The sequence below is a fragment of the Alosa alosa genome, chromosome 1, assembly GCF_017589495.1.
Source record: "Alosa alosa isolate M-15738 ecotype Scorff River chromosome 1, AALO_Geno_1.1, whole genome shotgun sequence".
Lineage (NCBI taxonomy): Eukaryota > Metazoa > Chordata > Actinopteri > Clupeiformes > Clupeidae > Alosa > Alosa alosa.
The window spans coordinates 10,361,768-10,375,286 of NC_063189.1; the positions used below are offsets into that span (position 1 = coordinate 10,361,768).

The following is a 13,519-nucleotide window of genomic DNA, read 5'->3' on the forward strand; positions in this document are numbered from 1 at the left end:
ATTGGCTTACACAATGTTGACTACTTGTCAAATAAGAAACGTGTGTTTTTAGCCGTCACCAGCTCCTACAATGAGCAGAAAGAGGGTGGGGTGACTAACCGAACAAATTGGCAGAGATCATCTGGATGCAGAGTCAGAGTTCAACGGTGAGTTGCAGGCTTTCACAACACCGTGTGTGTAAGAATGTACTATGTTTGATAGATCTATTTCGTAAACGTCATCGTGTTTTAGTTCAGCAGATTTGTTTCGTAGCTTGCAATATCAGTCACTTTGTTGTGACAGTTGAGCTATTACTAGCTTGCTAGCTTAGCTAGCAACCATAACCAGCTGTTTGTCAACTCGACTTGTTTGCTCTGATTAGCAAACCAGTTAGCCTGGGTAATTCTAACGTCAGTAAATGTCAACTTTGTTGTTTTGGCTAAACGCCGGAGCTTAACGTTAATTAAAATATTACAACACTACTCTATGCTGTCTGTCCTTCATTGCAGTGATATAAATAGAAGTTTACCAATTCTAGAGGCAGCTAACATGAGTAGCTCTAGCTAATAAGCTCTATCCATTTGTACATTTATTCGACGGAGATTTAGGTTACTGGGTCGGCTCAAAGTTCACTGCAGATCTAATGCCAATGAAAAGCATGCATTCAATGGAATGCCTCACGTTCATGTTGAGTGTAACCTTATGTTTGGAATTAGCCTATTGGCACACATAGTGCATAGTAATCCTTGCAGAAAAAAAAAATACTCAGGGAAGGATGATCCTTTTTTCCGTTATGCATTGTGGCCGTGTTATTATACTAACATGATACTTGATGTTGCTCATAATCAAACAGAGGGAAGGGCTGCCAAGAATGAAGGACGTAATGACATTAAATGGCATTTGTTAAAGAGTCAAATCTGCCCCATTTGCCAGTTGTAAAATTATTTTTTCAGCGGCTTAATTCGTGCACATATCGAAGCCTTTGCGGAAACATAGTCTTTGACATCAATCAAACGTGAAGACAATAAAGTGGTCTTATGAGCAATTAAGTTTTAATTATATCACTGACACTGGACAAAAGGCCTATCAACGGCATTCATCCTCCGTGGGGTGTGTCTGGAAGCGGTGTCGCGGTCCTGGCTTCAAAGCAAATCTTATAGCCTTGACACAATAAGGTATTCAGAGTGAGAGTTGTGACAATTGTTTTGTCGTCATCACCATAATTACATATTATTGTCACTCATCTCATTTCTGAAATGCATCATGTAGGCTATATAAAAGCATTATAACAGCTGAGAATAGACTTTTAAAGCATGTTGTAAATGGTTAAAACTGTTATAGCATGGTAGTGAGTGAGTGATAACTGCTATTTTTTTGGTCAAAACTTTAACACGTAGGCCACTATGTAGAAAGCTACATGTCATAATACATTACAGTGACATTGTTATATTGAACTCTGGGTGGAAGTAGTTATAACGTTACTGATTAAGTAACATATGGTTTGATTTTACTATAGCTTATTTTTAAGGACTCCAAGCAGAGGTTAAGAACGTTTAAACATCTTAGTGGTAAATTGAACAAGTCAGCCAGTCAAAATGGACTTGCATTATGCATTCAAATGCATTTATTTTGCAAAATGAATTTCAGTAGGCTATTTCTGGAAGACTGGCTAGCTAGACATTCAAATTGGAGAGGATAGTCCACGAAGGGGTCCCTGAGCAATACTTGTACGACTTGTATATCTACATTAGTTTGCAACTGTATTATAATACATGCTATAGATTATGGGCTCAATATTGCACCGGTTTATGAAGCACCCTGCTGCTGTCTGTTCAAGAGGCTCGGTAACCCCTTTGTATGTTTTGACGTGTCAATTCGAGGGGGGCAATAATACCTTATATGTTGCCATAAGGGAAAATTGGATGGTCCCTGTGGTGGAACCCTCCCATGGTCACATGACCCTGCTGTTTCAGACAGCTTTTCAGTGACGTCGCTGTAGAGCCAGAGATTTGCTGAGAATAATCGGGGCGAGCTGAGGTGCGGCAGTTGGAGTTATACACACCGTCTATTCCTTCTCCACCGCGAACAGAAAACTGTTCAATATTTTAGTGACCTAATGCCAGGTCCCACCCAAGCACTGTCCCCAAATGGAGAAAATAATAACGACATCATTCCGGACAACGGAACCCACATCATTCCTTACAGAAAAAATACTGTTCGAGGAGAGCGCGCCTACAGGTAAACTAGTGCAATGCCTCGTTTTGCGTGGCTATTCGGGTAACTTGGCTAACATTACACAGCTAGCTAGGTCTGCAGAGGGGATGATACTAACGCAGTCTACGTTTATCTAATGTTGAAAAGCAAACTAGCCCAGACATTCTGTCTCTTTCAGCATGTGACAGTCTTCATTATGGCAACGTTAGTTCACTGCTGCAGGGAGACTGAAATTAAATGCTTTGTTGATCTTAGTTCTGTGTTAACCTGATGTGGCTTGCAAATTGTAAAATTCCGTTATCTTTCAGTGAATTGGTAAGGTAACGGGTTAATCAGTGGTATATGATTGTCTTTGTAAACAGTAACCAGCTGGTTATCCTGCGACCAAAGGCATTAGGCTAACTTAGCGGGTAAGAATGTTCGTCGTTTTCTCTGACAGAGCAGACATCAGATAGCGTTAGCTACTGGCTAACATCCATTAGCAATCACAAATAAGATCAAGGGGTATTAGCCTACGCAGTGAAACCTTGTCTGTCAGACAGAGTAGAACTGATGGGTCTGATGAAAATCTACTTGAGTTGTACATATTCATGGATATTTTTTTTTACTGAACATACACACCCAGTTTGTTTGCTACAGATAATGTTAATGTTACCGTTAACAAATTGTCATGGTCTACAGCTGCCTGTTGGAGATATGGAACATCCGCTTTTGTTGACACGAAAATGGCAATCCCGGGTTTTCTGAATCCTGAACTATTATCGTTAACGTTATTGTAATAGTTGTATGTTTGACACCCAGTATTCGCGATTGAGATGAATGTGTCTTTTCTCAGGGCAAGGTAATTAATTGGTAACCCAATTTCATTCTGTCATCCTCGCCTTCAAAGTAGCATTGTACATAGACTGATATTTTCTAGAGATTCTGACATTAGCTAATCGAATATATTTTTGGCGTCGGGAAATTGGGAGATATACCGTATTTGTCTCCTATAGTTTGAGGGAGTTTTAAGAATCTTTCTTAAGCCATGTTATTGGTAGAGACTCCCTGACAATAGAAATATGTCCTGTCTCTCTCTGCCATCTCTCCCAGCTGATTAACAACTGGTTTATTTGTGTACATTCCTTGAATTAACCTGGGGCCTGTCCACTGTCGTGACCTCGTCCTGAGGAGGAAATAAGGCCCATCAGACAAGAGGGCACTAAGGAAACCGTGTGTGTCAGAGGGACCCCCAGATTGTGAAGTTAATGGCATATGTCTCTCCAGATACCAGACACTCATCTGATATGTTCTCAGAAAGTTTATACCGTAGGGATTCACACAGTGACAGGACATAGGCCTACTAGTGTTGAATTTGACCTAGTTATAATGGACTTAATGTCCATGCATTGTCTATCTTAAACATGCCAAAGGCAGCCACAGTAGTCAGAGGTTCATAACCTGGTGGTCAGGACCATCATAGGGGTTGCAAGATTGTGTTAAACAAATAACATTATTTATTTATACATTAGATACCATCACTTTTGGGCTGTTTTGTTTAATTTCCTTTACTATTTCCTCACACATGTATACAAACAGTGTTGTTATTCACACCAGAGTCATTGCGTTGGCAGTATGGCCTTAGCTAGCCTAAAAGTGGCAGTAAATTGGCAATTGTTAAATTGTAGAGTAAGAACTTTATGTAATGATTATGTAGTCCTCTGTGGCTTTGTTGTTCCATTTGCTGTGCATTGTTGTTTATGTATAAACCTGTCATGATAACACTGTCCTTCATGTTCGTAACCCCTGTGATGCATTCACAGCCACATTATGACAACTCAAGACTCCAATCTAATCTAAATCTAAGAGCACATCAGTAAGGCTGAATTGGAATTTATTTTTCTGTCTGTTCAGGGTGTATGCAAGTGGAGGTTAGGTGGGGAAGGTCGCAAACACCATCCCGAGTTGGGTCGTGACTCAAAAAAAGGATAAGAACCACTCCACTACGAATATGACCTCTAATTAAGCAGAAACGAAGAACTTTAATATACGCCCCTAGCCTAAGTGATTTGTACCAAAATCCCGTCCATGAACTGGCATGTACATAATTTCCTGAAGTGGAAATTGAGTGGTATTTCCTTTGAAACTCATACAGTACTGTGGATGCAGTTTACCCTCTGAATGGGGCTTTCCTACCCTGAAACACTTTTTTGTAAAAAAGAGTAGGCCTATAGTAAGAAGTAGGTGGCGTCTATTTTTACACCGTATCCACATTGAGGACAGATGGTTACACTGGGCAGTGATTTTCATGCAAGAGAAATAAAATTAAAGTTACCCTCACATCTAGGCCTATTTTCCACATTAATTATACATTTGTTTTCATGTGATTTTGATGTACCATTGTCTTTTGTCTCAATGTCAAAGTGACTATATCCTGATGTGTCACATGGAATTTATCAGTGTTACAAGCACCGAACAACCACAACAACCTTCACTACTGAAACCACTGTAGAGAGGCTCAGTATATTGTAGAAGAGGAAGAGTGGAAGACTAATGGTTGTGTTTTTTTATGTTATGTTCACAGTTGGGGGATGGCGGTCAATGTGTATTCTACCTCAATAACCCAGGAGACGATGAGCAGGCATGACATCACTGCCTGGGTTAACGATCTTCTGTCTCTAAACTATTCTAAAGTTGAGCAGCTGTCCTCAGGTAAGTTCAGACATGACCTCTAAAACATGACCACTTAAACCTGTCCTTCCCAATCCCAAAGTGATGGAGGAAGATGGTTGGCCTGCTGCCCTAATTAGAGATTAATGGAATGAGAATGAGATAACAAGGATGCTACACGTCTAAGATTGATCCACATTTGTTAACTATGAATAGCACTTAATTTTTATTGTGGCATTATGCTGTTTTTTTTATTGTTAGAACCAGTTACATTTTATCTCAGAGAGAGTGAATTGTTTAACTGTGATAGTACCCTGTCATCGGTTCATATTATATAGGCCTATTTCATAACCTTGGATCAATTTAATCTGGAACATTAAAAAAAATGAGGCTCATGCTGTACTACTGTCCTCAAGGAGTATAGGGTAACTGAACAGTTTGAAGATTTACATCATGCTGGGCATTGTATTGTGTGTGTGTACTGTGTTTGTTTCTGAAAGATGTTTTGATTATTGGTTTATATAGCGTTTCATAACAGGGCATGTGGTAACAGTTGGCCTAATGGAGGGCATTCTGAGTTCAATAAAATATAGGGCTCTATCTTTGTGAGGCCTAATGGCATGCAACTATATGGAAAGCTCATCTGTACCCCACCCCCCACCCCACGCACACATTCAGTAGTTTTTGCTTTGTCTTTGTAGGGGCAGCCTACTGCCAGTTTATGGATCTGCTGTTTCCCGGCTGCATCAGTCTTAAGAAGGTCAAGTTCCAAGCTAAGTTGGAGCATGAGTACATTCACAACTTCAAGCTGCTGCAGGCCTCTTTCAAAAGGATGAATGTGGACAAGGTGAGTGAATGAAGGCCATATATTTTTCAGCTCCGTGCCAGTCTGTCTCAGCATCTGCTTAAATTAACTTAGCAGATGAGCATGAAGTGAAGTGAAGAGCTCTGACTGTGATCAGAATCACCCTGAAGAAGTGAAAATGAAAATGATGGGGTTGGCAGCATTAAGCTGAATGCCTTGGAAGAGTTTCATAACAGATGAAATGTGGAGGTGTTTTTTTTTAAAGTTTGTGAATTTAAGAAACAATTAGTCAAGGTCTTTGAACAAGGAGGCAAACTCCTCACCTTAGGTGAGACTCACCTTTTTCATATCAAAATAGGTCACCTACAAGATTTTTGTTGGTCCTTGGAGAAATTATTAAATTATTATTAATGGGGTGGGGGCTGATTGGATCTGACATTCTAACCCTAACCATCTTGCTCCAGACCAACCATCCAGCAAAAGCAATGAGAAGGCTGATTAGCCGGTCAGAGGTAGAATAGAACAGCTGTGGAGAAAACCTCCGAAAAAAGAGTTGGCCAAAGAAGCAGGTGAAGAGACCAGAGACTTATGCATTTATTAGCCTACAGAAAATAGCCTACAGCGACATAGCATGTAGGTCTAGTCTACACTGTGCCTACACTGTGCACTTGCCGCGACAACAGCAGTCACTATCAGGCGCGCCAGCAGGAATGAATGGTAAGCGCACCATCTACCCCTCCGCGCGCAACAAAACATTGAAAGGCTTAATAATATTTGTCCGTTTCCGGTTTTTGTTCAGGCATTGGTCACCTAAAAAGTAGCCTACTGTAGTACAAAATCCATATGCAATATACAACAACAACGCCTAATAACGACCTATTCATTTGGACAACTTTATACGGCCCTATAAAGGGTAAAGTTACCTTTAGTTTTGTTCTAGTTTACCATTGTGTATGGCTTTAAACAGCGTTCGTGCTTTAACATCAGTAAACATTATTCAGTATAATCCAGATGTAATGCTAACGTTTTGACAAACATTTTGCATACCTTGTTCATCTGAAATAACTCCTCTAGTTTTGCTGCCTCCATCCTTTGCTACCTCCACCCTTTCATTGTTTCCAAAAAACGTTTTATATCCACGATAGTTTTGAAGTCTTGAGTTAGTGAATTAGCTTAACATTGTGTGTTGATAACAGGCAACCATAGTAAAAGAAAGCAACAAGTAGCCTAGCCCACAACGTCTGTAATTGCTGCATGCGTTTGTTAGGCTATTATTCCCTCTCCTGCTCAAACAAAAGGTGTGTACATTAAAGTTGATTTTGACAACGTGTTTACAAATTTGAAAGAAAATAGCCTATTGTCGAGCAGTTAATGGGATACTGCACAGTTGTGAAGCAGTTGGGAAGTTATGGTAGGCTAACTTTGTGTGAACACACACAGGGAAAATTCTCTCTCGTTGAGTTGCCTGATGGTACTCAGCTAAAACTCGCTAGTTTTTTTTTATTTTTTTTTTTTTATTGACTGTCTATGCACAATTTCAACAAAATTTTGCTGCTCTTATTTTTTCATTATTATATGTGCCCTCTTATTTACTTATTTACTTACTTTTTTGTTTTCTTGAATGTTATGTTTGTCTGTGGACTTAAAATTGGTAAAATATGTCTTGTCTTCACCGTGGGATAGTGAGAAACGTAATTTCGATCTCTTTGTATGTCTGGAACATGTGAAGAAATTGACAATAAAGCTGACTTTGACTTTGGTACGCACAGTGCGTACGGCCGTAGGCCTACACCTGCAGGCGCGCCTGATCACTACAGTTCGCATCGTCAGGCCTAAGCTGCCCCGATGCACAGACTAAACGGTAGGCTAGGTCATCAGGACATAAACCAAATGCCTCAGCCTCTAATAAGCACAATATGAAGTGGACTAAATAAAAACATGAATTTGGGATAAACACCGACAGTATAGGGGCCCACTAAAGATCTTCGCACCCCCTATAGTGAACCATTAGCTCCGCCCCTGCATTGAACTGACACGGGGATATATTTTTGAGGCGAAAATGATGCTGCAAATATACTTGTAATAACTTTACTTTTTTTTTATCTTTCCACGCGGTGTTCTCACCTTTAGCTCTCACTGTCTCACTGTAGCTCTGTTGTAACAGTAATTGATCTTGATTTGTGTCAACTTTGCCATGTTGAATCCTCGCATTTGAGTGAATAGTGCTCTAGGAGGTCCCTAATAGGGCTGTCACTTTACGTTCGAAAATCGATTGCACAATCGATTGGACCAACCAACACAAGTTTCAAAACTAAAATAGGGAATCGATTTTAACCAAATATGTACACTATTAATTTTAAAACAGATTAAACAAATGAAAAAGATAGATGTAACAAAACTCAGGAACAAGCAGAAAAATAACAAAGAATTCAAGTGCAGTAAGCATTAGAAAGCTAAAAAGAAAATTCCCACCAATTTTACGCGACCGAAAACAGCTTTTTCAATCGGCTGCTGTGCTGCTGGTTTTTGCCAAAAATTGAGGACAACGCGATCAACCTGTGCGACATGAGAGATAATGAAAGTGATAGGCCCTAATAACTTGAGGAGTTCGATATGGAAGCACTTAGGGTTTGGGTATATCAGACTATGGAGAAGGACAAAGCGGTATGCAAACTGTGCAGTCGCAGTTCTAATGTCGTTAAATTTGTTTGACATTTCTAATTGTAAACGCAGCCACGTTGAAGCCTGCAGTAATGTTTTCACTGATGTTATGGCAGTCCACTCTGCTTATTGTTTTTCGAGAATGTTGCATTCCTGTTTGTCATTGTGCACTAAACTTCACCCATTGTCGTCTTCAAGCCCCTTTACGTTCGTCCCTAATGCCTGTTAGTTGTTAGTGGATTGTCCTATATTTGGTGTTGAAAATTAAAACGTCTTTAGACATGAAAAATCGATTTTACAATCGATTCAATGAACAATTATGTCTCAAGAATCGAACAGGATTTTTTCACAAAAGTGACAGCCCTAGTCCCTAATGGCCTCAAATTCAAAGTTTATGAAGAGCGGGGTAATGTATTCTGGGAATACATGCAAGTTATTTATGTTGGTGAGTTGTTCAGTCAGACAGTTTTTTTTTCTTTTCTTCTCAAAGATCATTCCTGTTGAGAAGCTTGTGAAAGGACGGTTTCAGGACAATCTCGACTTCATCCAGTGGTTCAAGAAGTTTTTTGATGCCAACTATGATGGCAAGGATTATGATCCTGTTGAGGCCAGACAGGGGCAAGATGCTCTTCCCCCACCCGACCCTGGCGAGCAGATCTTCAACCTGCCAAAGAAGTCTCTCCACGCAGCGAGCTCTCCCACTGCAGGTAAAACTCCTGTTCTATCTGCACATTGATGTGGTGTAAAGCATTGATGTCTACATACATGAAGTCCACACATCTGTCCATAACACTTAAGTGGAGCATTAATACCTCTTACCAACTCTACTGACACATTAGTCCTTAAATCATGTTGTGTTAAAGTAACCCCCATAACTAACTTGTCATTCATTTGTGTCCAGGGGCTACCAGGTCAACTAGTTCAACCCCCAAATCGTCAACACCAACATCTCGGCCATCCTCAGCTAAAAGAGCTCCTGCAACCTCAGCAACTCCCGCAAAGGGAGAGAAGGAACTAGAGGCCCAGGTGGCACAGCTCAGTGACCAGGTCTGCAGTACCTGCTGCTACTACTAAATGCACCTCTAACTTTAGCTTAATACAACCTTATTCAAATGCAAACCTTTTGCACTAATGTACGGTATACTAAATAGCATATGTATTACATTGTCATACACTTGTATGCCTTGTGATCATGTATAACCCTACGGTGATGACTAAATTACTGACAATGTTTGTAACCTTCCTTATATTTGTGCTATACTCAGCAAGCGATAATTGTGAACATATCCAACATATTACTGCTTTTGAATAATGAGACCTGCCAGTTTGACCAGGATCTTTGACAAAGGGTTTGCTGTGATATTTGTGGACAGAAGTGTGGAATTGTGGAATATGCTGCATGGATTAGCAAACATTGTGCTCAAAATTACAAATATAATAATAAGAGGAAATGTAAGCTGCATTTGCAGGAAATACTTGGTTGTGAAGTTGTATAATCTCAAGATCACAAAACCCTGTAGGAACTAACCAGCTCTACCAGTTTTGGCATGTCAAGAAAGAGTTGACCAAGTAGGTGAAGGATTCGGCTCCATGTTAAAGAAGTAACATTCAACCATATGTTCCCATGCTCTGTGATTTGCAGTTAAATACAATGAAGCTGGCACTGGAGGGCGTTGAGAAGGAAAGGGACTTCTATTTCGGGAAGCTGCGGGAGGTAGAGCTCCTCTGCCAGGACCAGGGTCCAGAGAACACACCTTTCATTGAGCGACTTATGGAAGTCCTGTATTCAGCAGATGAAGTAAGTACCAATTATGTCTCTGTTTCACAGATAAGGTCAGGTGTAGATGATACATATTGGGCTCTATTTTGACAATCAAAAACGCGGCACAAAGTTTATTCTTATCCCGACGCAAAGCTTATTCCTATCTTACACTTGATTTTTTCACCATGCGCTTCACTTTTATTAGGCCTTGTGCCCAGGGGTGTGGCAGAAGGTGTGATCTGGCGCATGATCCAAAAATCGCTATCTTACACCCTCTAAAAATCATTACGCCACTGACCAAGAAAAACCTGGTCTATAGCATAGGTAAAAAGCTACCATATCTAAAGCATAGCTGAAGACGCACTGTCATGAGATGTAAGCAGCCCTTAGCAAGCAGTCCTAAACAACTTCTCTACAGGATAAATAGATTTTTATTCAAGTCATTCGAACATTATTGGGGAAAGTATTGCTTTTTTCAGGCTAGGTTTTCAATGGTAACCCCTTGTCAGTCAACAGTGAAAGTAATCAACTGTGTAGAACTGTTTTGTTGACTATGAGACCACGGTGAAGTTAGTTTCACTTTGCCAATGAGTTCAAATAATAGACGAGTGCAGATGTGTGTAGGCTATACTCTGCTAGGTTTTAGTAAAGCATGATTTAGTGGAATACCTGTTCCATACGGTCTCGTGTGCAAGCAGACTCCTTCAAATGCGCCGCTGACTATCAAAATACTGATGCGCTGTTTGAAGTTGCGCTGTTTGCTGTTAAAGGGAATGACAGATGTCATTTTCATTGGTTTAAAGGATGTTACGCCCAAAACACACCCATGAGACCCATGAAACATAAGAACCCTCTTTTTGCACCAAGTGCCCGACGATTGATAACAAAACCACCCCGATGTGGACTGGAAACACCCCTAAATGTATTTAAGCGTTTTCGCAGGTGACAATGCACTTTAGATCGCCAAGATAGAGCCCCTAATATGTAAACTAGATCCCAGTTGGATATGACTTCAATGAATTGGCCTACTAACTTAATTGGAAGTTCTAAATGTAAGGTTTTGGGCTAGTATCACAGAAAATTCTGTTATTTATCTTTCTAGTAGGTTTTATTGCATGTACTATATTTGAGATGCTCTTGAGACCTTGCAGTATTTTAATAGGTGTTTTCTTTTATTTGTAAATAGATCATGATTGCATTTTGTTTGGCTAGTAGAACTTTCTGCATTGATTAATGTGTTGTTGCGCAACATGTCTCCCTTGGCAAACGTGCTGTCTACCATTACACTTGGTGCAGTTGAACTTGGTGTGCATGTGGGGCCGGGTGAAATCCCAGATAAAAAGAATGCAGGCCCGTGTTGAGTTTGTCCTCATGTTCTCCCTGCAGGAGGCGGCGGCCGAGCTCGCGGAGGAGGCAGAGGCCCACGGCAGAGAGGAGTTAGCTCAAGAGCCAGAGGAGGAGCAAGATGAGTACTGAGCGCTAAGAGGAGCTCTCTGAAGGAGCGCTCCCTTTTGTTTCATGAGAACTGTTTTTAAAATCCCAGTTTTTTTCGGTTCATTTTTTCATCACTTTTGTTTGTTGTTGTCCTGAGGATTGAGCACATAAATCATCCCAGAAGCACCCCTGTCCCTCCTTTTTTATCCACTCCGTCGAAGCATACTGTTCTTTTTTCCCTTTTGGTGACTATCATTGGTTTGAGACGCTGCATCTTGTCTGTGTCATGTCCCTCCTGTCCTGAAGGGTCCACATGCTCCGACCATCCTGATTGTCTTTTTTTAAATCAAGGACTGTTTGCCTGAAGCAGGAAGTTGCCCTAACTTCTTTTGTGAGGCAGTGTTTGTGAAGGATGGATAGCTTTTATCCGTTGGCAGTATCCTCTTCATGCATTTTTTAATTTGTCTTTTCCATGTTTTTACATATCAAGTGTAGTAATCAGGACATAAAAACAATGCAATAAGCATAGTCCGGAAAGGCTTGTAGATGGGCCTATGGAACTCCCTAATGCTCTGAATTTTGCTTCTCTGTTAGAAATATGCTTCTAGAACACTCTGCTCGCTCCTGGATCCGAGACTATATCCTTGTCCATAAGCTAGGTTTATAAAGCCAGTTTGTGAGCATGACCCATTTTCTGATAGTCACGGCAGATACCTTGTCATACTGCAGTCAGTGCATTCATGAGCAAAGAAAAGCTAGACTCGCACCAAACATGGTGCTGCAATTTGAAATGAAATATATGTATTGTAATGTCTTAAATGGGCAGCATTGCAATTTGTTGTCTTGATGCGCATTCAATCATGTTAAGCGTGTCATTGCAGTGTCCACTCAAAACACTAAAGCATACCCCTCACCGTCCAGCTCTTTGAAACAAACCATGTATATTAAAGATGTTTTAATATAATTTTGAACCACAGGTCTTAGGAAAATTACCAGTCGGAACACCAAGTTATATATGGCATAAAAGTATCCCAGTGCATAGTATACTTTTTCATGATATTGCATTTATTTCCATGACAACTAAACTCTGCAGCGCACCGCTTTAGTCATATATTGTGTACAATGAAAAGGAATGTAAACATGTATTGTTAATAATTATAGACAATGTTTTGTTTTTCTTCTCAATAGCCTACTCATTATGCATTCCCCAAAATGTGTTGCATGTTTGCATTTTATTTGTGAATAACTTGACCTGCTTTTTACATATTTAATAAAAAAAAAAAAAATGTTAAGTGAGCTGTGTTTTTGTATGTTTTCCCTGCTGTTGGAGATCTGTCGATTTGGATGGATTTGCTGTAATAAACCCTCCACTTTCAAGGACAATATTGTATTTGTATTGCATTCCTTTATTAAATTAATTTAACATTGTATTTATTTGAACTTGGAAAAGATGTTTGTTTGTTACATTTACATTGTATCCTGCTGGTTTTGGTTTGAAGAGCAATTCTGATAAGCAAGTGGACTTTGCTAGGGAGTCTGTTCTAGATATAAAAAATAATGTAAGAAGTGAAATATTGATCAACACTGATATAGATGATCAACACTGATATAGATATGAGAGAAGCCTACTAAAGACCTAGGCTATATTGAAATGCACCATCATGAGACTGACGTAAGAAGTATATTGATCAGTTGTTACTCTTGCTTTGTTCATTCCTCGCCACACATTGCTGTATAATGAAGAGTGTGCTGAGCAAAAAATAAATCACTAAAAAGATGTTCTGCATGGACCACAGCTATTAATGTAAAACAGTCTGACAGTAAGATTATAATAAAGTGATTACATTTTGTGATCAACATAAATTACATCGAAGTAGCTAATACATTCCTAAGATTCATCAGTGTTTCCAAGCATAAATTTGACCATAGGCTACACATCAGGGACATCTAAACTTGGTTACTGGTGCTAACACTGTGAGTTTGAGGGAACACATACACTGATTAAAATATCAGTG

General features: G+C 39.9%; 1 protein-coding gene across 2 annotated transcripts; it reads left to right on the forward strand.

Annotated features, from left to right (window-relative positions):
* Window positions 1-42: 42 nt before the first annotated feature.
* On the forward strand, window positions 43-12,887 carry mapre2 (microtubule-associated protein, RP/EB family, member 2). Of its 2 annotated transcripts, none has more exons than XM_048258001.1 (7): window positions 43-146; window positions 4,757-4,884; window positions 5,544-5,689; window positions 8,799-9,015; window positions 9,210-9,355; window positions 9,951-10,106; window positions 11,457-12,887. In XM_048258001.1, exons 2-7 carry the CDS (start codon window positions 4,764-4,766, stop codon window positions 11,544-11,546), a joined length of 876 nt encoding a protein of 291 aa, XP_048113958.1. In that variant the 5' UTR covers window positions 43-146; window positions 4,757-4,763; the 3' UTR covers window positions 11,547-12,887. The 2 variants fall into 2 exon arrangements, with proteins under 2 accessions (XP_048113958.1, XP_048113949.1); XM_048257992.1 differs by lacking the exon at window positions 43-146 and adding an exon at window positions 1,964-2,217.
* The last annotated feature ends 632 nt before the right edge of the window (window positions 12,888-13,519 follow it).

Bases quoted from the DNA above. Each gene is read 5' to 3' on its own strand.
- mapre2 (XM_048257992.1), top strand. From the start codon at position 2,096: ATGCCAGGTCCCACCCAAGCACTGTCCCCAAATGGAGAAAATAATAAC. The intron at 4,885-5,543 runs GTAAGTTCAGAC...TTGTCTTTGTAG, and splicing joins AGTTGAGCAGCTGTCCTCAG to GGGCAGCCTACTGCCAGTTT. The intron at 9,356-9,950 runs GTCTGCAGTACC...TGTGATTTGCAG, and splicing joins TGGCACAGCTCAGTGACCAG to TTAAATACAATGAAGCTGGC.